This window comes from Gambusia affinis, linkage group LG14 (assembly GCF_019740435.1).
Source record: "Gambusia affinis linkage group LG14, SWU_Gaff_1.0, whole genome shotgun sequence".
Lineage (NCBI taxonomy): Eukaryota > Metazoa > Chordata > Actinopteri > Cyprinodontiformes > Poeciliidae > Gambusia > Gambusia affinis.
The window spans coordinates 9,924,598-9,948,910 of NC_057881.1; the positions used below are offsets into that span (position 1 = coordinate 9,924,598).

A 24,313-nucleotide genomic window follows, 5' to 3' on the forward strand; every position below is an offset into this window, starting at 1 on the left:
TGCTTCAGATGCTTGGATTAAAAAACAAACTCTGTAAATGGAGAGCTTCTTAGCTTTAAGCTTTCTTCACCTTTTGGAGGATGTTAACTATGAAATCAGCAGTCTTTTCTGTGGTATTACAGAGCCAACATGACCCTGAAGCAACATATCTGTATTAGAAAAAAATTTTTTAAGTGCTTTCATGTAATACTTTAATTTCATGAAAATTTCTTGCAAGCTAGAATCAGCACAAATGCCACAAATTGTTTACCTTTTAAATTTAGTTAATAAAAGCTATGAGCTGAACTTTACACTAGTCATTTTTTATATAAACAAACCTATATTTTAATTACAAATATGTTTTTTCTGCTATTCATAATATTTTTCAAATAAATAACCAATAAAACTGATGTTTTCCTACATATTATGAAAATGTTAGAATTTCTTCTTATGTTTATTAAAATCTTAATTTCTTCACATATGATGTCATTAAAATATAAAGTTGTATAGAACAAGAATTTTCTATAAAATAGAAATAACTTTTTTGTTTCTATTCACAGTCCAATGAAATTTGAGGCACTGTTTTTTTTTTGTTTTTTTTAGGTAAAGCAACACAAAAATGAAAAAATGTAAATGAATAAATTAACTGCACGTCCACGCTAAAGGTTGGTGGTGAAAGTGTAAAAACTAATGAGGAGTGAGCATTAAAATGAGACGATCCGGTTGGACGGTGAGGACTAGTGACGGCTGATTGGCCAGTTTGGTGACATTCCTGCCTCTGTTGACTCGGCTCGTCAACGTGACGAGTCGGAGAAACGCGTGAAAGGCAACGCCGTTGTCACCTAGAGGTGCACAGCTACCTGTGGCTGAATAACAGCCGAGCCTTTGTTGAAATGTGTATTTACTTAAGGAACATATTAACTTCTCTGGAGTTTCCCTGAGATCAGCCGCTGAAGCTGTCACTGACATTTAAATGATTTCCCTTTCGTTTGTTTGTGGTTTTCTCTCTTGGCGTTCACAGTTCTCCTCATGCGTGGACCTTACAGTTGCTGCTTCTGGCCCACTTTTCCAGTTGCACTCTTAATCTGTCCCTATTATACAAATGCAAACCACGCGCAGTGCTGAAGGGGAGAACGTCTGGAATCCTAAGAATGTTTTTGGTAAAGACAAAGTCTGACTTTGATCAGCTAGACCTAACCTGATTGCCAATGGGAGGCTCTCTGTGTTATTCTATAACCAGAGTTACAGTTTAATTCCTGAAAGAGTTTGTAGAAAACAAAGGACACTTAGAGAATAGTGGAACATGAGCAAGATCTATGCATGCCAGAGAAATGTGCCCTTTTATGAGGAAATATGGCTTCACTAATAGTAATTTGATCATAGAGGGCCTTGTTAAAGAAGATCTATTATTAAAAATTTATGTTTTGCATGTGTTTATTCTTCCATTTTCATCTCTACTGTTTCTAAAAACTGTCCGAGCAGTTAGAAAAACCACGCAGTCGTCTTTTGGCAATAAGTTAATTGTTTTTGGTATCTGGAAAATGATCCGTTTCTAAAACCTCCAGCTTGTCGAGTCACACTGCACCGTTACCTAGCAACCCCAGTGAAACCTAGCAACACAAGCTTAGTTGGTTTTACCGCTGTATGCAATGGCTGCTGGAAAAGACAAATATTTTGTTGTGAACTTGTCATTCAGAAAACACTTGCAGCATTCTGGTTGGTTGTGCAGGAGGCTCCACTTCTGCTCCTCAAAGATATACAGTTATACAATTGCAGATCGGTTTGCAGCCATTTTCACCAGTGAGTGTAAAACGTTGAGGATTACATCCCCTAAGTGACCCGCATGCACAGAAGAATAATGTTGACGCCACACTTTACTGAAGTAGCAATGGATGGAGCTGTTTATGTACTGATTTTAAAGTTCATGTGGCCAGAAGAGCTGACTTATTGTCACAAAATCAAAACAAGAAGAAGATTATTAGCAAATGCCTTTTGTGGAGCATTTATCTGCAGTTACTGTTTAGACGTGTAGTCAGAGCCAGACGTGGTGGGATTGTGATGTGATGCGTTTCAGTGACACAGACCTCTTTGATAATTACAATTTTAAAGTCGTTGTTTACGTCCAGATTTACCGTGTATGGCTTCCCCGGGTGCCGAATTATGACGCGTGTCTCACATCAGTGACAGAAAGGCCAGATAAGATGCGGCATGAGTATTCAGACTGCAGACACTTTGAAAACAATCCGATATGTATCCCATTTAATTCCACATACGGAAGTAGCGCAGGTCAGAATTTTTTAGGGGGTGAAATGATCAGAAATGGGCCGTTCAGACTGCCAAGAAAAAGCAGGATACATGTCTCATAAGAGCAAAAAAAAGATTTTAGCCAGAGTCGAAGTTTTCTCGGCTGCTTCTATATTTAATGCTCTGGACGGCCGTGCCTTTGTAGGTTTGCAGTTTGAATTTCAGCTAAAAATGTTGAAGAGCTGTGAATGCCTTTCCAAGCTTTAACTATATTAATAAAAACATCTTGTATGTCTATGTGCACAACCATGCAGCGTCTGCGCTACTGTGAGTCCGGCTCAGAGTAAACAGTCTACGGCTGATTGGCTCCGCTCTGAAGTTTGGTGGCTGGGAAGTTTGGGAAGGGGAGGCCCATTCCTGACATAACCCCGTAGCGTTTAATGCTCCACAGAGCCAGAACAATCACAGGAGGACTGGTCGACTCATTTTCATCTCTCAAAATATTAGGTGGACATGTGCAGAGTATACTGCAAATATAACCGCTGACAGAGCTGGCTGAGGGGTTACCTGAAAACAGAGGAAGAATCATGAAAAGTTGTTTGTTAGAGATCCGTTTTTGGGTCATTTTAGATGCTTGGCTGGGAGTAGATTGATCAGGATTGGTGCACAAAAAGAAGACCTGGATGAATCTGTTTTAAAATCTGATGCAAGTTTGATGCACTGGAGTTTGGGGCCTTCATTAGAGGCTCCAGTTTCTTCCTGCTGTCTAGAAACATATTTAACATTTAAGCAATAATAAAATCAAAGCTGTAATATTTCACTCCAAAAATATATAATAGGTATCGCCTTTCACAGAAAATGGTTTTATGTCTTTTTTTAAAAATGCAACCCATCCAACGCCTTGACTGTGAAATTACAAATGGAAAGATATCAAGAAAATAGAGATGGTAGGTTTATTTCTCTATCTCTGATGTACAAAACAACATTCCAGAATTGTTTACCTAAGTGAAACTCCTCATGAATTCCTAGTTTTTTTGCCTTTTAATTGGCATTCAATCGTCCATAAAACATGTCCCATAAAGCAATTCTTTTATTTCTGCCTTTGAAACCACATGTCCCCATTTTGTAACCTAGAGTGTCTTCTATAAATTTTTAATATTCAATCACAGACTGATTTAACACTAGATGTTTTTATTTTTTTTTCTCGCTCAGATTTCATAAACGCCTCTCCTGAGACGTCACACGTTTCCTCTCACAAGCTAAAAGCCCTTTTCACGACCTCGTAAACTGACTGGGAGCATATTGCTTTCTCGCTGTATTGAAAGTTGATGAGATACGAGGAAAACACCCAACATTTAGAGCTAAGGCTTTATTTGCTGATGTAAAATTTACCCAGAGGTAAAGAAAACCCCACAAAAACCCCCAACAAAAACACTATTAATTTTCTGCTGTTTGAATTCAAAATGTCTAAAAGAAAAAAAAAGGTTGAAGTCTTTCCTGTCTTGTCTTTCCGTATGTCCGTCCACACCCCTCAGGTAAAGTCATCCTGCACAAAGAGCTTCTTAGTGGCATATTTGGCATGTTATGAATAGAAAACGTCCTAGTTGAGAAGGAATTTAAGCTGAGGAGCAGCGAGACAAGATGACAGGTTTATCAGGATTTACCATGAGGTGGACATTTTAGCCGAGTCAAAATGACTCTGCAAAGGAACGAAAAACAGGAAACTGAAAATATGAGGAAACGGCTGCACATTCTCTGAAAAATATTTGAAAATATCTTTAAATAAATGAATAAACAAACTCATTTTTTGCTTACTTTCCAGAAATATTGGCTTTGATATTATAAAAATAAAGCATATTTATATAACAGTTGTTCAAATTTAAGTGTTTCAGTCAATTGAGCTGTTTTTGTTTAAAAACATTATTTTAAACATCAAATCTTATTTTCACTTATTTTTAAAATGTTACAGTTAAACTGTAATAAAAGCAAAGCTTTTCATAGAAAATGCTTTTATTTTGAAAAACACGTTTTTAGTGGAAGAAGTGAGGAAATTCTGTGATTTTTGCTCAACAAAACCGTTTTTAAAAGGTTTTTAAGTCAGTGGTAAAATATTTATAGAAGTTGTAAATTTTTAGCATAAAATAAATAATCAAGTGTTTTTTTTTTAAATTAGGTACATTTCGATATTTTTCTCTAGTTTGTCATTGATGTTACTATCTATTTAGTGTTTTTTTTAGTTTGTTTAAAGAATGTAAATATATATATGTATATATTAATTATTTTATTCACATTGTATATAGGAAAGCTGCGTTCAATTCGTTTTTGTTGTTTTTTTTTACTTTTTTCAAAGGAATAAGCATTTTTTGCAGTTAGAATAAGTGTATTTAATCAATTCAAGTAGCTGAATATTTTTGTTCAACTGAGGAAAAAGCATATTGTTTCCATGATGGGTAACATTAAAGACCAATAAATAGACAATTTAATCTTTATTAAAATGGCATTCATAGATTAAACTGAATTCACGATTTTTAAGTGCAGAATTGATTAGTAACCAGTTACATTTACATGAGTAACTTTTTGATAAAAAGTCCTTTAACCAGTAAAGTTAAAGTAGTTTATCATTTTACTTTAGTAAAATATATTCTCTGCCCACTGAGGGTAACTTCACTGAATGTTTTAACCAAAAATTCACCAGATAAAGTCACACACCTACTCTACAGCTTATGGTGAAATTTCATAAGTTTTATATTAAAATAAATTGATTTGTCATTTTGTAATTATGTTCTGAATTATTTTCACATTGATCTTTAAAATACCAAATTTTCCATCCATCCATCCATTTTCTTACACCCTTGTCCCTAATGGGGTCGGGAGGGTTGCTGGTGTCTATCTCCAGCTGCGTACCGGGCGAGAGGCGGGGTCACCCTGGACAGGTCGCCAGTCTGTCGCAGGGCAACACAGAGACATACAGGACAAACAACCATTCACACCTAGGGAGAATTTAGAGAAACCAATTAACCTGACAGACATGTTTTTGGACTGTGGGAGGAAGCCGGAGAACCTGGAGAGAACCCACGCATGCACAGGGAGAACATGCAAACTCCATGCAGAAAGACCCCCGGCCGGGAATCGAACCCAAGACCTTCTTGCTGCAAGGCAGCAGCTCTACCAACTGCACCACTGTGCAGCCCTTCAAATTTTCCATGTAAATTTATATTTTGGTCAGTCTGATGATGGAACCTTTTAATCGGTCACTCAGTACTTTGTACCAAATACTTTTTTTTTTAATCGAGTAACTTCTTGGATGCCTACAAATTACATTTACTTGAGTAAAAATACGTTTAATTAACGAGTTCTACTTTTACTTTAGTTCAAACTTTGGTTGCTCTACCTGCCTCTGTTTCCATGTCGGATGTTATTAACGTCGTTACATTGGAAGATTTGAGCTCTTCCTGTGAAATGAGTCTCTGTTGCATGGCAGCTTCTGTGTTTGTCCCATTGGATCACCTAATTTGCATTTTTAATTTAAATTCTTTGCCTTCCTCCATGTGTTGCTCAGAAATAGGAAGCGACAATGGGAACTCCTTCCACTGACCGGAAGGCGCAGCTGGATTACGGCGTTCAGATCCGCTTCATCAAAGACCTCCATGACACAGGCGGGGTCCCACCCGAAAAGTCCAGAGCAAGCAGCAACGCCACGCCTCCTTCCAACAAATACGGAGTGGCTGTGAGGGTCCAGGGGATCTCTGGGCAGCCGTATGTCGTTCTGAAAGATGGGGAGAAAGGTGACTCTTATGGAGTCCAGCTGTCTAATCCCAATCCCACTTCCGGGTCAACATCTCCGTACAACAGCATCCCAAGAAATGGCACAGAACTGGCAGATTTTCCCGACTCCTTCAGCCCTGCTGTACGCCCTTCCCGCTCCCCGGTGTCTCCGGCAGAGGATGAGGATGGGGAGATATTCGGGAGCCCCCTGAGGAGACCTCCAGGGGACGGCCAGGCTGGGACTCAGGGGGAGGAGGACGGAAGAGCCGGCAGGGAGCGTCGGACGGAGAGGCCAAAACCTGAACCCCAACTCAAAGCTGCACCCAGCAAAACGGAGAAGAAAATTAACGGGACTGATAACGAGGAGTATAACGAAGCAGGACTGAAGCCCGTTAAGCTAAAATCCGCGGGACCCAAAGGGTTCAACCGAACTGCTGCTGGATTTACCGGTTCTGTGGGGAGAAAACCCGGCTGGGATTCACCCCCAGAGTCAATCCCAGAGCCTCCACCGCCGACTGACAGCGAGCCCGCCGCAGCCATCGACACCAACTCCCTGGCGCCCATCAACAAACTCATCAACAAGTTCAACAGCAGCACGCCGGGCGGCACCCTGCAGGCGAGGGGCCGGACCGGAGCCAGGCAGCGGCTCCAGTTCGACGAGCGCAAGAGGTCCAGAAGTCTCGACGCCCGGAAAGATGCACAGCCGCAGGCCATCCCTGCCTCTCCTTCGTCTCCCGCTCTGAACCCTCATGCTGAGCCCATATCTGCCGCTTCCAGTCCAGTGATGTCATCTGCTCCAGCAACCGCTGTCAAGGCGACGGCGCCCAACGCCCCTAAGGCGATCTTCAAGCCACCAGAGAAGTTTGCTGCTAAAGATAGTCCTCCAACTATTGCAAAAAAACCTGTGAGTACCAGGAAGAGGAAACTACGGGAGAGGACTAGGGCCCCTAGAAATAGAAAATAAAATGGGATTTATGACTTTAATCTGAGAATTATAACTTTAATCTCAGAATTGTGGCATGTCTCCTGAGATCAAAACTCCTAATTCTGCAGAAAAAAAGTCATAATTCTGAGATTAAAGTCATAATTCTGACCGAGAAAAGTTATAATTTTGAGATTGAAGTAAAAATTATGAGATTAAAATCATAATTCTGAGATTAAAGTAATAATTCTGAGATTAAAGTCATAATTCTAAGGATTAAAGTCATAATTCTAAGGATTAAGTCATAATTATGAGAAGGAAAAGTCTTAATTATGAGATTAAAGTCAGAATTCTCAGATTAAGCTAATAATTCTGAGATTAAAGTCATAAATTCCAAGGAAAAATATTCCTAATTCTCTGATTAAAGTAACAATTCTTACATTTTTCTCAGATTTCTGACTTTAATCTGCTGAGATTGAAACTCATAACTCGGAAAAAGTCAGTTCTCTTTTTTTCAGTGGCCCTAATCCTCTTCTGTAGGCAAATAGATAATTAGGTTGTAAATATATATATATATTTTGTTTTTATTTTATTCTCTCTGTTTTTGAAGGAAACGCTTTCAAGAAGTCTGAGTCAAAACACAGATGTTGCTAGAAGAGAAGAGTCTGTTTACAACATCTTCAAAGACGGGTTGGTGAAAATACAAACACAAATCAAAAACATTTTTGATTCCCAGTTTTCAGGACGATCCTGGTTGTGTTTCCTCAGCAGCTCCAGTGAGACCGAAGCTTCGTTTAAAAGAAAATCCAGCCTCGTCTTCGAGACTCCAGACCGATTGCAGGTAAAGTCGAGGTTTGTTGTTTCAGAAAACATTCTGCAAATGTTACATGACTTCTTATGCATGTATGCAAATGCTGCTTTGTTGGTGATAAGAACAGAAATAGCTACATACAAACCACGTCATTTGCATTTTGGGGAAAAAAAAGAAATGTTCTTCCTCATCATGATGTTAAAACGTGATCCAAGTTGAGGCTTTTTAAGTTTCTCCAAACTGATATACTTTAGGATTTTATTTTACATAAAACAAATGGTTGTCCTGCTTTTTGAATTTCTGAATATTACACAAGAATGTTTTTTTTGTACACCACAGTTTTTAAAAGGAGTTTGAAATTAATTATTGCCATATTTAGATTCCAGTGCTCTTCTTTCTAGGTTAGTTTATTAGTAGCAAAAAAGAAGAAATAGTTCTTTATCTTTTATCATTATCACAGCAATATTACAAAATATTTTGATGAAATCTGAAGTTCATCTCTCCTATGGATGACTTGTTTGTTATCTCAAGTGGAATAGAAGTCTGTGCTGAAAAACGATTAAACTTCTCGGCTTTTTTGCAATTCCAGTGTTCGCACTACATAAAAAGCAATTAAAATCCCTCCTGAATAAGTTTGGGTAACACTTTATTTAAATTAGAGTGCATAAAACTGTCACAAACATGACATATCACTTGTTATGAACACAAACGAGTCTTTATGAATGTCTATGATTGCTGTCATTCGGTAAATAATGACACTTAATGCAAAGTTGCTTTGAAAGTTGCATTAAAAGTGGTAAGTACAGACACTTTAGTGCAAAGTTGGCACTTGTAGTGGATTTTTCTATATATATGTTTTAATTTTTGTTTAATAACTACAACACAACATAATGGTGCAGTCAAAAGGAGAGAAAAATCAAAAGGAAAGATAGGGGGCCTACTTATTTTCATGATTTTATAATCCAAACCAAAGAGTTCATAAATGCTGGAGACAGGATGGTGGACATGTAAGCTGTCAGTCTTGGAGCGGACGAGGCATGTTCGAAAGTCAAGAGGAAAATATTCAAAATAAGCTTCTTCTGCCCAAATATAGAAGGAGACTTATTGGAAATCCATTGCAGCAGAATATTCTTCTGAGCAAAGAAGATTTGGATATTATATAGCTCAATCTTGTTTTTGTTTTGGTTATGTTTAATAGACTTTCAATGCAACTTTTAAAGCAATTTTGGATTAAAAGTGTCATTATTTACCGAATAACAAGTCATGACAACATTATAAACATTCATAAAGACTCGTTTGTGTTCACAGCAGGTGTTATGTGATGTTTATGATGGTGTCATGTCAGTCTCATGTACACTTTACCTAAGTTTGTTCCTGTGATAAGTCATTTAAGAACAGGGCGTGCGATAATCCTCCAACTACTTCCTGTTGTCTTCTTCTTCTTGTTTTGCATTGATTGTGGTTGCTGATCACGTGCGATGCAAAAAAAGAAAAGTGTTTCCGCTGGAGTTTTGCGAAATAAGTCAATTATGATTAAAAAAACTACCTAATCCGAGCGCCACAGCTTTTTATTGAAATATGAGTTTCTTGAAAATTGCAGAGTTTCCAGAAAGCGGATTTAATTTCAAAATATCAAATTGCACAATTAGAAATGGCGTTGATGTAAACTACATTTGGTGGTGTCTTTGCTTGACGACGGTGGTCTCACTTGTGTTAGGATGACTCTCATTAGAGCAGCAGTGAAGCCAGCAGACGGTTGGCAGCCGGTCCTGGTTTACAGCACATGAAGCAGTTTTTGTTTCACTCACTTTGTCTCCAAGGGTTCTCCTTCAGCCGGCCAAAAAATGAGAAATTTAAGACGCATGCTGACTGCTCCTCTGCTGGGCTTCTTTGAGATCGATTGTGCCACCGCTATGAGAACTCTTGCCCTTCCTCCTTTAAATTAACATCCACTTGCATAAATTTACATGCAAAAATGATTAATTTCTGTCCTTAGCAACTGAAATTGCATGCTCTTGATTATGCATGATACCTGGCGAATTATTTTGCCCGTCCCGTCTCTTGGCAACGTTGCACCTGCAGAGGACGGCTCAGTGCAACGAGGGCCATCAATAATTGAGTTGGAGTTGAACCCGGCACCAGCTGGGGGTTGACAGGCGAGACTGGATGGATCCTGCTGTACAAGAACCTCCTTGTTTCTCGTGACATAAACCACACTGTCCGCTTTAAAACCAACTGTAGCAAGTCGGGGTTTTCAAATCCTGTATCGCGTAAAATTAAAAACAGGACAGAGGTTTCTTCCTGCGCTGCTCAGCTCATATAGATGAACAGTTCTTTTGTTTGTATTAAAACAACATGAAACCAGAGCCGGTGCAAAGCTCACCTGATGTTTTTCAAGGTGAATTTTTTTTTTGTTTTAAGATCAACAAGAACTATTTCTCTCATTTTAAACAGTAAATTTAAATATGACTTCTCTGCACTGATGTTTTGCCTGATTAATTGTAGTGTTAAAGGCTAAATCATGTCAAACTGAGAGTGGCTGCTGTCTCACCCTGTTTGTGTCCCAGTTTCACCCTGAATCAGATACTGGAGTGTTGAGTAATCCACAGCTAAGTTCGCTGATAGGTGTTTGTTTGCAAAGAGCGCAAACAAAGGACCTGCCAGTTAAGCCAAGCGAATAATGCCTTTTAAATGAGCTTGCAAAAATGTTTTAAAGTATTTTTAGGCATCAAATATTCAGCTTAGTAGAGTTTGACCCACGAGATTAGAAGCAGGTTTCAAAACTAAATAATCATAGTCACTTTATTTGAGCTGTGTTTAAGGAACAAGAACATTAGCAAGAAATGATCAAATTCAATTCAAAAATACTTTATTGATCCCAAAAGAAAACAGAATGCTGTTATAACTCAGATTAATTCAAGATTTTTTAAAGATTTATTGTAGATGGTGATGGCAGGACAGAACTCCTGTAGCAGTCTGTGTTGCAGTGCATTTGAAATGGATTAAAATTAAATTGAAATAATTTGCTTATTTATACAGTGGGGCATTAATGCAGGCAGGCTCCCCCTTGTGGTAGCTGACAAATGTAGCAATTTATATATAAGAAAAATGGCTCTAAAGTGATATTTATATATATATATACATAAAAAACTAGAACAAAAATGTTTCTCGCTGTAGAAAGCGGTACAGATAGTGTCTGACTTGTTTTTACTTCACTTCTAAAAAAGCTGTAGTAGTTTGGTGTTTTGTTTTTTTTTTTCTCAGAATTTCGACTTTTGATCTTAGAAGACTAAAGTCAGAATAATTCTGGTAAATTCAGAGGGAGAGAAATAATTTTAAGACAAAAATCTAAATTATAATAATTATTTTATTTTTTGGTCTAATCGTCCTCTGCTCAAAACTTTCACTTGATTGATAAAATGTCACTTAAGGATACACGAGGTATTTTCAAGGCTATTTACGTGCCACAAAAACCTTCATGGTGGGCCGGATTTGGCCCGCGGGCCTCGAGTTTGGCACTTGCTTGGAGAATGCTAGCTAACATACAGTGAAAAATAGATTGAAATATGCCAGCCATATATATTTTTCCACCCAGGAAAGCCCAACTTTTTCCATCTGTAACATAATAAAAATGATTTTAAATGAATTTCAAATGAACCTCACACTTATGAAGAACAAACCAAATGTTTTCAGTGTGAGGGAACGTTTTCTGCTTTTCGTTTTTAATTAACAACTGCTTAAGAGATGTAAAATCCTCCTTTAATAAAAGGCTCTGTTTAGCCCAGCAGGAGATTTTATTTCTATTATTTGTGTGATTCACATGAGAATCCAGCTGATGCAATCTACACAAACTGCTCAAACGAGCGTCCCTCTTATGTTATCTTCTGTTAATTATCTCTCTTCTCAGCAAGAAACCGAAGCGTCCCAGAACGGGATTATCTCCAAACTGTCCTTTAGGGGATGAGAAGAAAGTGAATCTTTGTATTCCGCCACTGATAAACCAAAATAAAAAAAAAAGCTAAATAATCAGGAGAAGGGAAACATCTGCGAGCCTGGGTTCATTTTTCTTGTCTTCCTCTGTGTGCGCTTGGTTGTAATGACTGTGTAGGAGGATAAAGACGGAGGTTTTACGGGCAGGATGAGCTTATGGTTGCTTCTCTCTGAGCAGCATGTGAGGTGGGCGGCGAACAAGCCTCTTCCCTCGCTCTACTGTCAGTGCAGTCGAACATTTTTCTTTTTTATTTAAGGTTCTCAGAACACTGGCAAGACTTTCTCGCCCAAAGACTTTTTTTTTTTTTTTTTTTTTTTTTTGACTGTCAAAAAGTAGGGCAAAGAATCCAATTTATTTATTTATTTTTTTATTATTTGTAAAAGTTAAAAATAATGCAGAATGTATAGCATATTTGCGAGGTCGGCAGTAGCCGTGTGTTGGAACATGTTCTCTCTGCCTCTCTGTCCTTGAGCTTGTTCTCTGTCTCACTCCGGTTTTCTGTGAATATTTTGTGCAGAAGGGAGGAACCGACGGAAACATCAGAAAGGAGAAACTTGAGGATCTTCACAAGCAACTCGAACGGTACAAGAAGGAACTGGAGCAGGCGCAAGATGAGTAAGGCCACCATTTTTTTTAAAAAAAACCCTCCTCCGTTGTCCATAATAAACTCTTAGGTTTAAACGGTTGTGTTGAAAGTCGTCAAAAAGGAGGAAATAAATGGTTTCAAATGATCAAGAAGAAACCAAAACGCTGCCAGAAGTCTCATTTTAAGGCCTTTACTAATATCACATTAACAAGACTAATCTTAGTTATTGTAATCCCAATAAATAACAAAAAAATGACTATTATAACTGCAAGAAGGAAGGAAAAGGAAAAAATACATCCAATTTGGATAATTTCTGAGTTGTTTTCACAGGGTAATGAAGTCGTGACAGTTTTTATTGTGTCTTTTTAAAGGGCCGTTTTCATGTGCAGCTCCATCTCAGCCTTACACAAACAGACGTAAACATGCAGTAAATAAATCGATTTTCACCCAGTTTTTTGCACCAAAGAGTTAAAAATGTATAAACACGTTTTCACAGAGGCTCTTTATGTATGTACGTATTTGAAATTTCAAATTGACGTTTGTGACTGTATACAAAATAGAGCAGGGTACATTTGCACATTGTGACTGTATACAAAATAGAGCAGACCCATGAACCATAGGGGACTCTGTAGAAAACTGATTGTACCGTTCAGAGTTTCACTCTGCAGTTATGGGCTATTAAATTTAGTCTTGGTTTGTTGCATAAACGCTTCAGAAAAATTACTTTTCAAGTTTGGGGTTGTAACTTGACAACATTTGAACGGATTGATGAATTATGAATACTTTCCAAAACGCCGTAGAAAGTCGATAGACATTCATTCTGCTTTTGTTATTCTGTCTGAAATCCCAATAAAATACATAAAACTGCATAATAACAGTGCAAACCACCTGAAAATGATTAGTATTTGCTGCTGTGTTGCTTTTAGATCATTTTCTTTCACAAAGCAGTTATATCCTGAGTCCAACTAAAAGGCCGTTTGTGTTTAGACTTGCTGCAGAGCGAATGGCCAGAGAGGTGGCAGAGTCTCGTCTGCGTCTTCAGGAAGATCAGCTGGCTCATCTCCAGGAAGAGCTGAGGCGGGTTGTGGAGAATCTGCCCCAGTCGGACTCATTCCAGTCGGTACGCACAACACCAGCTGACGCAAAGCACCGCTTCTGTCCAACAGATTGATCTGCAGCCGTTCTCTCTGCAGGATGTGACGAACCTGCAGGCCCAGTTGGCCGAAGCCACCATGTTGTACCAGCGGCAGGAGGAGGTGCTCCACCAGCGAGAGCGAGAACTGACGGCGCTGAAGGGGGCGCTGAAGGAGGAGGTGGAGTGTCATGACAAAGAGATGGAGGCTCTGAGGGAGCAGTTCAGCCAGGACATGAAGAACCTACGGAAAAACATGGAGGAGTTCACACAGGTGACTGTCGGACAACCGTTGATGTTTTACTCATAAGAGACAGGATGTAGAAAATCCTAAAAGATGCTCTGCTGCAGATATTCACTGAAGTGTATCAATCAATTAATCATTTCAGCAACTAGGCAGTTCAAAGTTCTTTACATCATAAAAACACAAAAATAAAAACAATTGAAGCGTTGAGTCAAGTTCCATCATTAAATGTTTCATTAATTATGTTTCAAAGGAAACTCTTAAATAGCTGGGCTTCTATTCTAGACCTAAAGGCACACAACGTTTCGGCTGCTTTGCAGTTTTCTGGAAGTTTATTCCAGATTTGTGGTACATAGGAGCTGAATGATGCTTCTCCAGGTTTGGTTCTGGTTCTTTGCTTCATAGACCAGAACCAGAAGACCTGAGAGGTTCTGGAAGGTCGATACACCAGCAGATCTTTTATGTATTGTGGTGCTGAGCCGTTCAGTGATTTATAAACTAACAGTATTTTAAAGGTGTAGGGAGTTTGGGTAACATAACCAATCAGACGAGTGGCAACATTATAATCCAGGAGTCTGTGACCCCAGTACTTGAGTGCCACAGTTCTGTGACTTTTGGACACACCTGAATCCAAAGGCTGCATCTTTGGCATATCTGTAAGTCTCTGATCACTCATTTGATCCAGGTTTATTGGAGTAGGGAACAGTAACACTCCAGGATTTGATCTGAAACCCCTAATCTGTGCTTTGCCATGCATATGCCAAAAAAAAAACAACAAAAAAAACTCTGTGACAGCCTGGCTAAGGTGTGCAACAGTGCTGGATGTGAAGAACCAGAACCAAATACGAAGAAGCAGCATTCAGCTTCTATGCATCACCTGTTTAGAGTTGCCTCTGAAGCATTAATCAACATTCTGATGTGTAACAATGGCAAAACGTAACACGGTACTTCACTTGTTGGCTGTCTCTTCTATGACTTTGTGTTTTTATGATCTAAAGCACTTTGAACTGCCTTGCTGCTGAAATGTGCTTTACAAATAAAATTTGTTTTTTGAAAGATGTTGGATTTTAATTTGGTACAAGTAGAGGAGAATAAGTATTAAGATGATTAATGCGCTACCATCAACCTAAATTACATTCTAACTGTATTTATTCACATTTTCATTGATTGTGTTCTTCACTGTAATTTTTTCAGCATTTCTGGGTAAGTGTCTGATCTTCTGGGGGGTTTTTTAGGCTGTGAGTGAAACACAAAACTATAAAAAGCATCTAGCATTCATTAGCGCATGGTGGGAAGATTTCGGCTCTTATTTTGTGCTTAAAAATAGTAAATTGTGTCTGAAAAGCTTCAGCGCCACTATCACAATGAATAATTCACAGATTTTTGATCTGTTATCATCACAGCAACGCGTGTCGGTGTGAAGCAGTTTCAGATCCTCTTTATGCCCAGGTGCAGCAGTGAGGGACAACCGTCAGCTTTTACCTGTCAGGCGTTTCATGACTTATTAAGGGAACATTAGCTCTGGCTTTGATGCTGCATCTGCATCCGGGCTTTTTCCTTGTCATTCTGTTTAATGCATCAGTTCGCTCTCAGCATTCAAACCGCGAATATGTGGGTCTCTTGAGGTCAGAGCGCAGTGAGAGAGCGAGAGACAGAGGGGGAAGAAAACTTTGCAAGTTCTGATTGAGATAGAAAACTTTCTCTTTTAAAACTGTTTCTGTTTCCATCTGAGAGATATTTTTGGAGAAGTGCAGTTTGGGGTACGGCAGGAACTTGAAGAAAATGTGCAGGAATAGATTAAAATTGAGATTCTTTGAAAAAAGTAACATGTCAAAAAAAAAAAAAGAGCAACGAGAGAGCGGGATGAAAAACCTGCAGCCTGACTGCAAGAGGGTTTTTTATTTATTTTTTTGATGAGCTGATTTATTTGGCAGTAGCAGGATAAGAGTAGTCAGATTCCTGTTTATGATGACAGGACAACACATTTCATTTAATTTATTATTTGTTGTTCCTCTTGTAGAGCACACTAATAAAGCTTGAACTCGACACGTCCCAATAAAAGCTGCCTCCAATTAGTCTGACATGACTTTTCTGCGCGTGTTGCTGTTTGTTTTCATGTGATCAGTCGCAGGAGCAGATCGAGGAGGAGCGGGAGAAGGTGAATGCCTCCCTGTTGACACTGGAGGAGGAGCTGGAGAGCAGCAGGGAGCAGGGGGAGCAGTGGAGGACGGAGCTGGAGGCCGCCACGCAGAAACTGCACAGCACCACAGAGGAGTCAGTGTCTCCAAAGCAAAATAAAATCCTGATCAATGACGGCATAAAACAGATATTTAATATTTGAATACAAGAGACCGATTCTTACTTTGTTTGGAGACGTTTCGTAAAGATGTTCCAACAGAAATCCGACTGAAATATTCACTTATGGTCTTGGAATATTTAGTTAATCACAAAATGATTAAAACAGCCACCAGATCTTAAATTCAGATTGCGTGTGGCATCAAACATTAGACAAAACATGTATTTTTTTTAAGCCGTTCAAACCTTTTAAAATCATAATTATCATTAGTTTTGTTGCCATGTTTGAGCTCTCTGATTTAATTTTTAATTTGGCAGGAACCGAGAACAGCCCTGCAGCCGAACGTGAGAGAGAAAATCTGTCCTGCTGTTTTGGTTTGAGTAGATTTAGCTCGTTTTTGATCAGAACCTGTGATTTACCCCCTGAAGATCCCATCGGATTATAATCACCCTCCACACTTGGTGCACCTGGGTAAAAATGTGTAAAAAGCCTTAAAGTGGTGGTATTATCCCAAACTGGAAAAAATAAATTAAAATACTGGCTTTCACATCCATTTGCTTGTTCAGTAAGAGAAAAACACTGATAAATACTTCTTTGTTTTTAATAACAAACTCACTGGTTCTGTATGAATCGGTGCCTCTTTTGCATAAAAACCAGAACTAAAGTCGTCTTTCCATCACTGCCCCGAATGTTTTCCATTGGAATTAGATCTAGAAACTGATGTGGCCATGGAGGAAGGTTGTATTTGTGTCCATTTACTCATTTGTGTGTTGATTTGACCGTGATTTGTGGGCCATTATTTCCCTGAAAGATTCAGTCATGACCCATTTCTCATTTCTGTCTGAACTGCTCTGGTACGTCAGAGAGTTTGAACACACCTTCCACTCAAAAAATATGCCTTCTGTGGAGAAACTGGCCCATACCATCACGGATACTTTGCCTTACTAATGAGTGGATTTTAGGTGCTTTTCCTCTTGTTTCAAACCAAATACACTTTGAGCGAATAATGCTGAAAAGTTCAGTCTGACCCAAAGGAACTGCTTGAGTTCGTTTCGATCAGTTCATATCATTCCTGAAATGCTCGCTTGTCTTTCCCCTGTTGAAGACTGGCTAAAAGAAATGGGCCTCTGTGTCACAGCATATTTACAGCCCATATTTAATTTTTTGTTGGCACTGACCCACTTTCAGAAAGCAAACGACAAATTTAAAAAATGTTTTAGTCTAAATAAATTAATATTGCACAATTTTATTTTATTTTATTTTTTACATTTCTTCCTTCCACTTAATTTTAGATAAAGTTTGGACTTTATCTAAAACTTTTACTGTGGGAAACATTTATTTTGGGGCTTTTGAAGCATCTTTACCAGGATTGATACTAAGTGTGAAGTGTGTCCATATTGATTATTAGATCAATGAACCGTTACTAACAGTAGAAAACCCAATCATTGTGTTTTAGAAAAAATTCTGCTTTCAATCACAAGTTCTGCAAATAATTTTTACATATGATCAATCAAATTTTATTTGAATCCATCCTTTCTGATATAGCATTGATTTAAAGTAAATATGTGATGCGTCTTAGTTTATGATAAAATAATGTGAGGATTTGTGCTTTATAAACTTTGGATGTGGTTCTTCTGACGTTGGTCTGAGGTTTTTTATTTCAATCAGCCACAGCATTGAAACGTTCAACATTCATCTGTTTCTCTTTAGCTTGTGGGAAATCCCACATGTAACAGTCATGTTGGTTTGTTCTCTGTGTTCCTTTAATTGGTGGAAACAAATATGTTTACAGCAGATTATCCTTTAAAAATACATCCTGTGCCTGAATAGATTTATGTTGAGGGTAAAATGTTAAAGTTTTTCTCTGAACAGTGACGAGCCACCACAATGTTTGAGTGGGAGGTGGATACCAGATCGGGACTAGAGATGAACAATAAATCAATAACAGTAAATATATGAAATATTCACTGAAATGATCCAGAACTGCATGGCATTCTGGGAGATGAGGGCAGAGGAAAGACTTTAGCCGCTCAACCTTTCATGGCTAGTTTAGCAAGGTTGGTGGAATCAACTGACTCGCTCACTCTTTGGTTACCTAGCAGCAGTTTCAAGTTCCCCACCAACTGTGGTTGCCTAGCAACAACCCATTGAGTAACTGACACAACAGCAGTTTGAGATTTCACCACTGTGCCTCATAACTGCTTAAAAAAAATTTTTTTTTTAAACAAAATTGAGTGAAAACTGTGTATAAAACTGTTTTTTTGTTTTTGTTTTGTAGTATTAAAAATATTTAAAACAAGAAAGCTAATCAATAATTCTTGATATCAACTGACATGAAAAGCTTATATTGTGAAATGTTTTTCAGACACATCATCATGAGACATAAAAAAAACCCTCTAAATTTGGCACATTTTCATATTTGAAGTTGAATCTTATCGTTTCCTGCTGCCAGGCTCGGTTCATATTTCAGTAGTTTAATGTTTTGGCTGATTAAAAGTAGTTAATTCTGTTTGTTTAAATAGCATTATGGGATGTAGGTTGTAAAAAAAAAAACACGTTGCTTTTTTGTCTACAGACTAAAAAAGTCTCGTCTGGAGAAGGAAAAGGTTGAGGGCTCCCTGAAGGATCTTCAGAACAAAAAGCCTGCGTCTGACGATGCAAACGCTTTAAAAGAGGTAATTCAGACCACAATCATGAAGCTAAATGATATGTGGGTGAACTTCTGTTGTTTTTAAAGTAAACCTTTTCAAATCTCCCTTCAGCTCAACAATAATTTTAGCTTTTCTCTCACGTGAAACTCATTGCTATGTGCATCTTCCTCTTGACTCAAACACATTATCTGTCTCTGATTACTTATCCCAAGGAGCTCCGGCGTTGCCATGACGATCTGAAGCGTACCCGCGCCGATCTGGAGAGACAAAAGGGCGAGACGGAGGAGAAAGCCGGAGCACTCGAAGCCCTGAAGAAGGCGAGTGGAGAGATGGAGGCCGAGCTTCTGTCGGAGATTAGCAAGCTGAAGGAGCAATTTCTGGAAGGCAAGGCCGAGCTGGAAAAGGCCCTCGAGACGGCGAAGGAGGTGAAACATCATCTGAACAGATGAGCTTGATGATACCGTTTTAAAGATGAAAAATAGAGATTATTTTTCCTGACTACTGTGCAAAACAGAACAGAAAGAAGTGCCAAAAAATACAGAAAACATGCATAAAAAGCAGTTTGACTTATTTTCTTTATAACTTATTTATCACTCTTTTCTGCAGTCATCTATTGCATCAGCAGGGAAGTCTGTGGTGGACGGCGGCACCAATCAGGAGCTGCAGCAGGAAAACACTCGCCTCAAAGACAGGCTGGCCCGCATGGTACTTTACGACTAAGAACCAAAAAAGGCTTGCATGCAGAATTATGTAAACACAAATACTTCAGGAAACAAAAAGACGTCCTCCTACATGGGCTCTATTTTTATCCCAGAAAAGTGAAGTAGATCCTATCCAGAGAAAAGTGAGCTGAGAAAATAATCCTTCTGAGAGGAATTTGCATAAGATGTGTCTTATTGTCCGTGTTTATTGCAAAAGCATCATGTTGCATTTGTTCAGCATGCCTTAATCTTGTTATTTTTGCTGAGCAAATTCTCAAAATTTCTCATTTTAAAGTGAGAAACGACTTAGAATATATGGAGCCTTGCAGAACCGTTCAGTCCCCGTGATATTTTTCAATATTACAACCAAAACATTTGGTTTATTTTATTGTTATGTGAAATAACAATGAAATTTTATTTCATTGTTATTTAGGATGCTATTTATTTGATAGACCAACACAAAGCAGCTTGTATTTGTGAAGTGGAAGGAAAATGATTCATGGCTGCCACAATTCAGCACATCAAGAGACCAAAGGTTGTTGGGTTTTTTTACTCATTCCTCTTTGAAAAATAGATCAAGTTCAGTCAGACTGGTTGAAACAGACATTTTCAAGAATTGCCACAGATTCTAAATTTGATTTAGGTCTGGACTTTGACTGGTCCATTGCAATACCTCATCTAAACCGTTTAATCAAATCTCTGGCTGGATGTTTTGGTTTTTAAAAATAGTGAGTTCAGATTGATGCAGCTTGTAACTGCATGTAGCAGCTTGCATGGAAAATTCAATTTTGGTGTCATCTGAATCCGTTTCCTTCCACTTTGCACTGTTTGTTGGTCTACAACAAAAAAACACAATGAAATACATTAAATAATTTTTTGTGAGATCAAGTAAACAACTAAAAAGAGTGTGACTAACTTTGTAAAGTATCATCACTTGCAGTCGTAAGTAGCTACACATTATAAATGTGCAGAAAACCTTGTTGATATTCCGCTAATGTAAAAAAAACAACAAATTTTGCAATTGCAATGTTTTGATTAAATAAGGAAAACATGCCGCACTGTCATCCTCCTACTACTTCCTGTTGTCTTCTTCATCTTTTCCGCCAGTAGTAACATCCGGTTTTTGATTGCATGACTTGTTATGCAAAAAAGTGTTTCCATTCAGTTCTAAACTATAATAACTTAATTCATCATCCTAGCGCAAAAACTTTTTATTGAAAAATATTTTTCAATAAATAAATATTTTTTTTAAATTGCCATGATTACAAACACAGCTATTGATTTAGATGTAACTTTAGACCATGCATATTTTTTTTTTAATTAATGAATTAATAAATACTTGTTTTAGTTCCTAAAACACCACCTGTAAATCCATCTGTCTCAAGTGTTTTGTTCTCTTGTCTAGCAATCAAGGCTTCAGTCCAGTGTGCCGCGCAGCTCAGATGCTGAGGAGGAGCTGGAAGCCCTGGAAGATGAGAACCGCTCCCTGAAGTGTCAGCTGGAGGAGGCCAAGAGAGGCGCCACCTGGCTGAGCAAAGAGCGGGACGACCTCACCCGGCGGCTGGAAGAACGAGACCTGGAGAGGGAGGCGCTACGACGGGGCAAAAGCGACCTGGAGGAGCAGAAACGGCTGCTGGACCGATCTCTTGAGAAGATTAACAAAGAGGTTAGCGTGTGTTGATTAAAGGGGACTGAAAAATTCACATTTTGCTTGTTTTTATTCTTCCATTTGGGTTTCTACTTCTTCTAAAAGCCCAAGAGCTTAAAAAACACCCAGCTATTTTTTGGCAATAAGTTAAAGTTTGGTTTGGTGTCCAGAAAATGAATAATTTCAAAAACCTCCCCATTGTTAAGTCACAATCGACGGCCTCTGTGCCATTACCATGGGAACCCAAGTGGAGTGGGAGTATGCACTCTACAATGACTGCTGGAAAAGACAAGTTTTTTTGTTGTTGATTTATCATCCAGAAACCACTTGCGGCATTCTTGTTGGCTGTGCAGGAGGTTCCACTTCTGCTTTTCAAAGATGTACAGTTGTATAATTGCGCATTTGTTTGCAGCCATTTTCCTGTGAGTGTTAACGTTGAGTAGGAAGGCATTATTTGGATTTTGAAGTGACAAGAGACCCCAAAACATCTCATTCTGAAAGGAGATCTAAATACGCAGAACTAATGAGACTAAAATCTCACTATCTAAGAACAATTTTGTGCCAAAAAAATGCAATGAACGTGGTGTTTTTAGCTGCGAGTGCCTTAATTTTCCCTCCGGCTCTCAGATGGAGTTGATGATGGGAGATTCTCGTCAGTCGGTGGCCACTCTGCAGACGCAGCTGGATGAATTCAGGGAGCGATCGAGAAAAGACCTGCTGGAGGCGCAGCGAAACAGCAAAGACCGGCTGGCTGAGCTTCAAAGGGCTCAGAATAACCTGAAGGCCCAGCAGGAAGAGGTCAGGAACCTGTTTCTGTAGGAATTACGCACAAAAAAAAACACTCTGCATATATTCGTCAAGTGAATGTCCTTTTGCAGAATGTCTTTCACCTCTGTTTTGTAGTTATTTTTATTTTTAATTTATGTGAGTTGCCTATATTTAGGTTGAGAGTATATGCAGGGAACTGCAACTAATAGGAATCCAAATAATAGGAAGACAAAGTTTTTCTTAGATCGTAGAATTTAAGAATCCTGCAAAATTTCACAAATGACAAGATCTTGTTTCGCTTTTCCAGGTTTCTCGTCTTAAGAAGGAGCTGCTGACCTGCAGCGAGGAGAGAGACGGCGCTCAGCTGGAGAGAGATCTCCTCAACAACCGGCTGAAACACTTGGAGAATGAGCTGGAATCCGAGAGGAGCTCCCACTCAGACCGAGGCCGGGAGATCCGGGGCCTGGAGGTGAGACGGCTGTGGTCAAAGGTCATGACAGGTGGTGTCTAAAGTTAGATAGGAGTAAATCAGGATTGTGGGACAGCTGTTGTTCACCTCTAAAATAATACGGTGTGTGAGACAGAGGTGGGACAAAGTCAGGATTTTACAGTCTCAAGTCCTGAATCAAGTCTCAAGACAAGAAAGGCAAAAGTCAATTCAAATCCCAACTCTGAAACTTGGAATTTCAAGTCCTTTCGACTTTCTTTTAACAATGTTGCAATTATATGTTAAATGTAAATAATAATAGGCCCAAAGTACACTTGCTAATAATAACACGACGTTAGCTAAAGTCAGCTATCTAAAGAAAAGTACAGCTTACCATTCTTCGTGCAACTTAAAATGTGGAACAAAGTTGGAAGCTGTTGCATCTCCATCTGAGATCCTTTTCTTGCAGGTTTTGCATGTTGCACTTGTTTTGTAGGTGGATACATCATAATTCATTTTCCCAAAAGGAATTACTCGCGGGGCAAATCTGCTTTGACTGTTTTTTTCTGTCTCTCATTTTTGATTTATTTTTTTTATCTTGTTAATTTGATTGGTTGTGCTGCAGCTTATAAGTGTGGAAAAACGGACAGTCACCGTCTATTAATACAGAATGAGTGAAATTAATTAATGGGGCCCACTTTATGAATAATATGTGTTTTTAAGCTTTCGATTTTGGGTAAAATATCAAGTCTTTTCAAATAAACAGATTCAAATCTAATTCAAGTCCCAAGTTATTGGTGTAAAAGTGAAAGTCAGGCCTAAAGTCTTAATATTAATGACTCCAGTCCAAGTCATGTGTCTCGACTTCCCTCTGGTGTGAGATGAAGCATAGTCTGTCCCTGAAGTGTGATGTTCTTCACAGGATAAAATCAAGACACTGGAGATCGAGCTTGATGAGGAGAAGAGTGGAGTGGAGCTGCTGAACGATCGCATAACCAGGAGCAGAGATCAGGTGCAGCATGACATTTGAATACACAAATAACCAGGAGGCCTGAAGGCCTGAACCGTCCACTAACACCAGTTGCTGGTTGTCTCCGTTTTCCTCCACTAAGGTGGACCAGCTTCGCTCGGAGCTGATGCAGGAGCGCTCAGAAAGACACGACCTGGAGATGGACAAGAGCACCCTGGAAAGACAGGTACGCCCAGGTCCCCTCAGCAGTTTCGTCAAGGGGGTCTGCTTATTGATCGCCTTCTTCTTCTCTTTCTCACAGGTAAAGGAGCTCAAGTCCCGCCTGGCTGACATGGAGGGACAGAGCCGACCCACAGCTGGAATCACGCTGCTGGAGAACAAGATCCAGGAGCTGGAGGAGAGACTCCGCAGTGAAGAACGGTACATGAGAAAATAATACAACATCAGCTGGCTTCATTCAGTCTGCACAACTTTATATCAACTCTTGGAAATTGTTGGTTGTGTGCTGAAACACAATCAGATTGGATTATATAATTCTGATTGGAAATCTGTTAACTGTTTTTGCAATAAAGTAAAAACTCCAAGCAAACTAGAAAAACTAGACACCTGGGGCTAAAACGATTCCTTGAATGATTCAAGTACCTCGATAATTAAAATTCCTCAAGGAAAATTTACCTGCCTCGATGCTTCGTTAATTTATGTTTTATTATTTAGCGCACCGTTTTCCGGCCGGGTCATTATTTGTGTTGCGCGGAGCTCTGACATCCCCTCTGAGTTGTTGACGAAAGCTAAGTGTTAGAGGAATAACGTCCGATTTTCAAGTTCGGCCCGTGGGGATTTTATTGATTGATGATAATGCCCGGGTTTTCATCATTTTTGGGGGACCAATAATCGTCCTTAAAATGACTGGCGCGATGCCTGGAGTACGGCAGCCTTTCTCCTCCGGAAGCTGCTGGTTCAAGCGACCGGCGGGAAGAGCGCTGCAGGAGTATTTATACAGGTGAGCAGATAGACTGAACACGGTGGGGAGCTGAGTAGTTGATGGTTACAGTGTTAGTGTAGTTTTACGGATGAACGGCACAATAAATGTCATATAATCTTGGACTCAGCAAACGGTTGGTGGAATTTAACATCTAAATTCATTCTTCATATCTGCATTTAAGTTGTAATCATCGTTT

General features: G+C 39.0%; 1 protein-coding gene across 2 annotated transcripts in view; it reads left to right on the plus strand.

Annotated features, from left to right (window-relative positions):
• Nucleotides 1–24,313, plus strand: part of cgnb (cingulin b) — a 31,191-nt gene that overhangs the window by 2,430 nt on the left and 4,448 nt on the right. The window contains exons 2-17 of one of the 2 annotated variants that reach the window (XM_044137555.1): nucleotides 5,789–6,892; nucleotides 7,521–7,600; nucleotides 7,679–7,751; nucleotides 12,230–12,327; nucleotides 13,286–13,418; nucleotides 13,492–13,704; nucleotides 15,800–15,948; nucleotides 18,546–18,645; nucleotides 18,834–19,046; nucleotides 19,228–19,326; nucleotides 20,728–20,988; nucleotides 21,598–21,768; nucleotides 22,046–22,207; nucleotides 23,088–23,177; nucleotides 23,278–23,361; nucleotides 23,437–23,555. In XM_044137555.1, the coding sequence (XP_043993490.1) occupies nucleotides 5,789–6,892; nucleotides 7,521–7,600; nucleotides 7,679–7,751; nucleotides 12,230–12,327; nucleotides 13,286–13,418; nucleotides 13,492–13,704; nucleotides 15,800–15,948; nucleotides 18,546–18,645; nucleotides 18,834–19,046; nucleotides 19,228–19,326; nucleotides 20,728–20,988; nucleotides 21,598–21,768; nucleotides 22,046–22,207; nucleotides 23,088–23,177; nucleotides 23,278–23,361; nucleotides 23,437–23,555 (3,149 nt within the window). The remainder of the gene's footprint in view (nucleotides 1–5,788; nucleotides 6,893–7,520; nucleotides 7,601–7,678; nucleotides 7,752–12,229; nucleotides 12,328–13,285; nucleotides 13,419–13,491; nucleotides 13,705–15,799; nucleotides 15,949–18,545; nucleotides 18,646–18,833; nucleotides 19,047–19,227; nucleotides 19,327–20,727; nucleotides 20,989–21,597; nucleotides 21,769–22,045; nucleotides 22,208–23,087; nucleotides 23,178–23,277; nucleotides 23,362–23,436; nucleotides 23,556–24,313) is intronic. The other variant, XM_044137556.1, reaches the window with a different exon arrangement.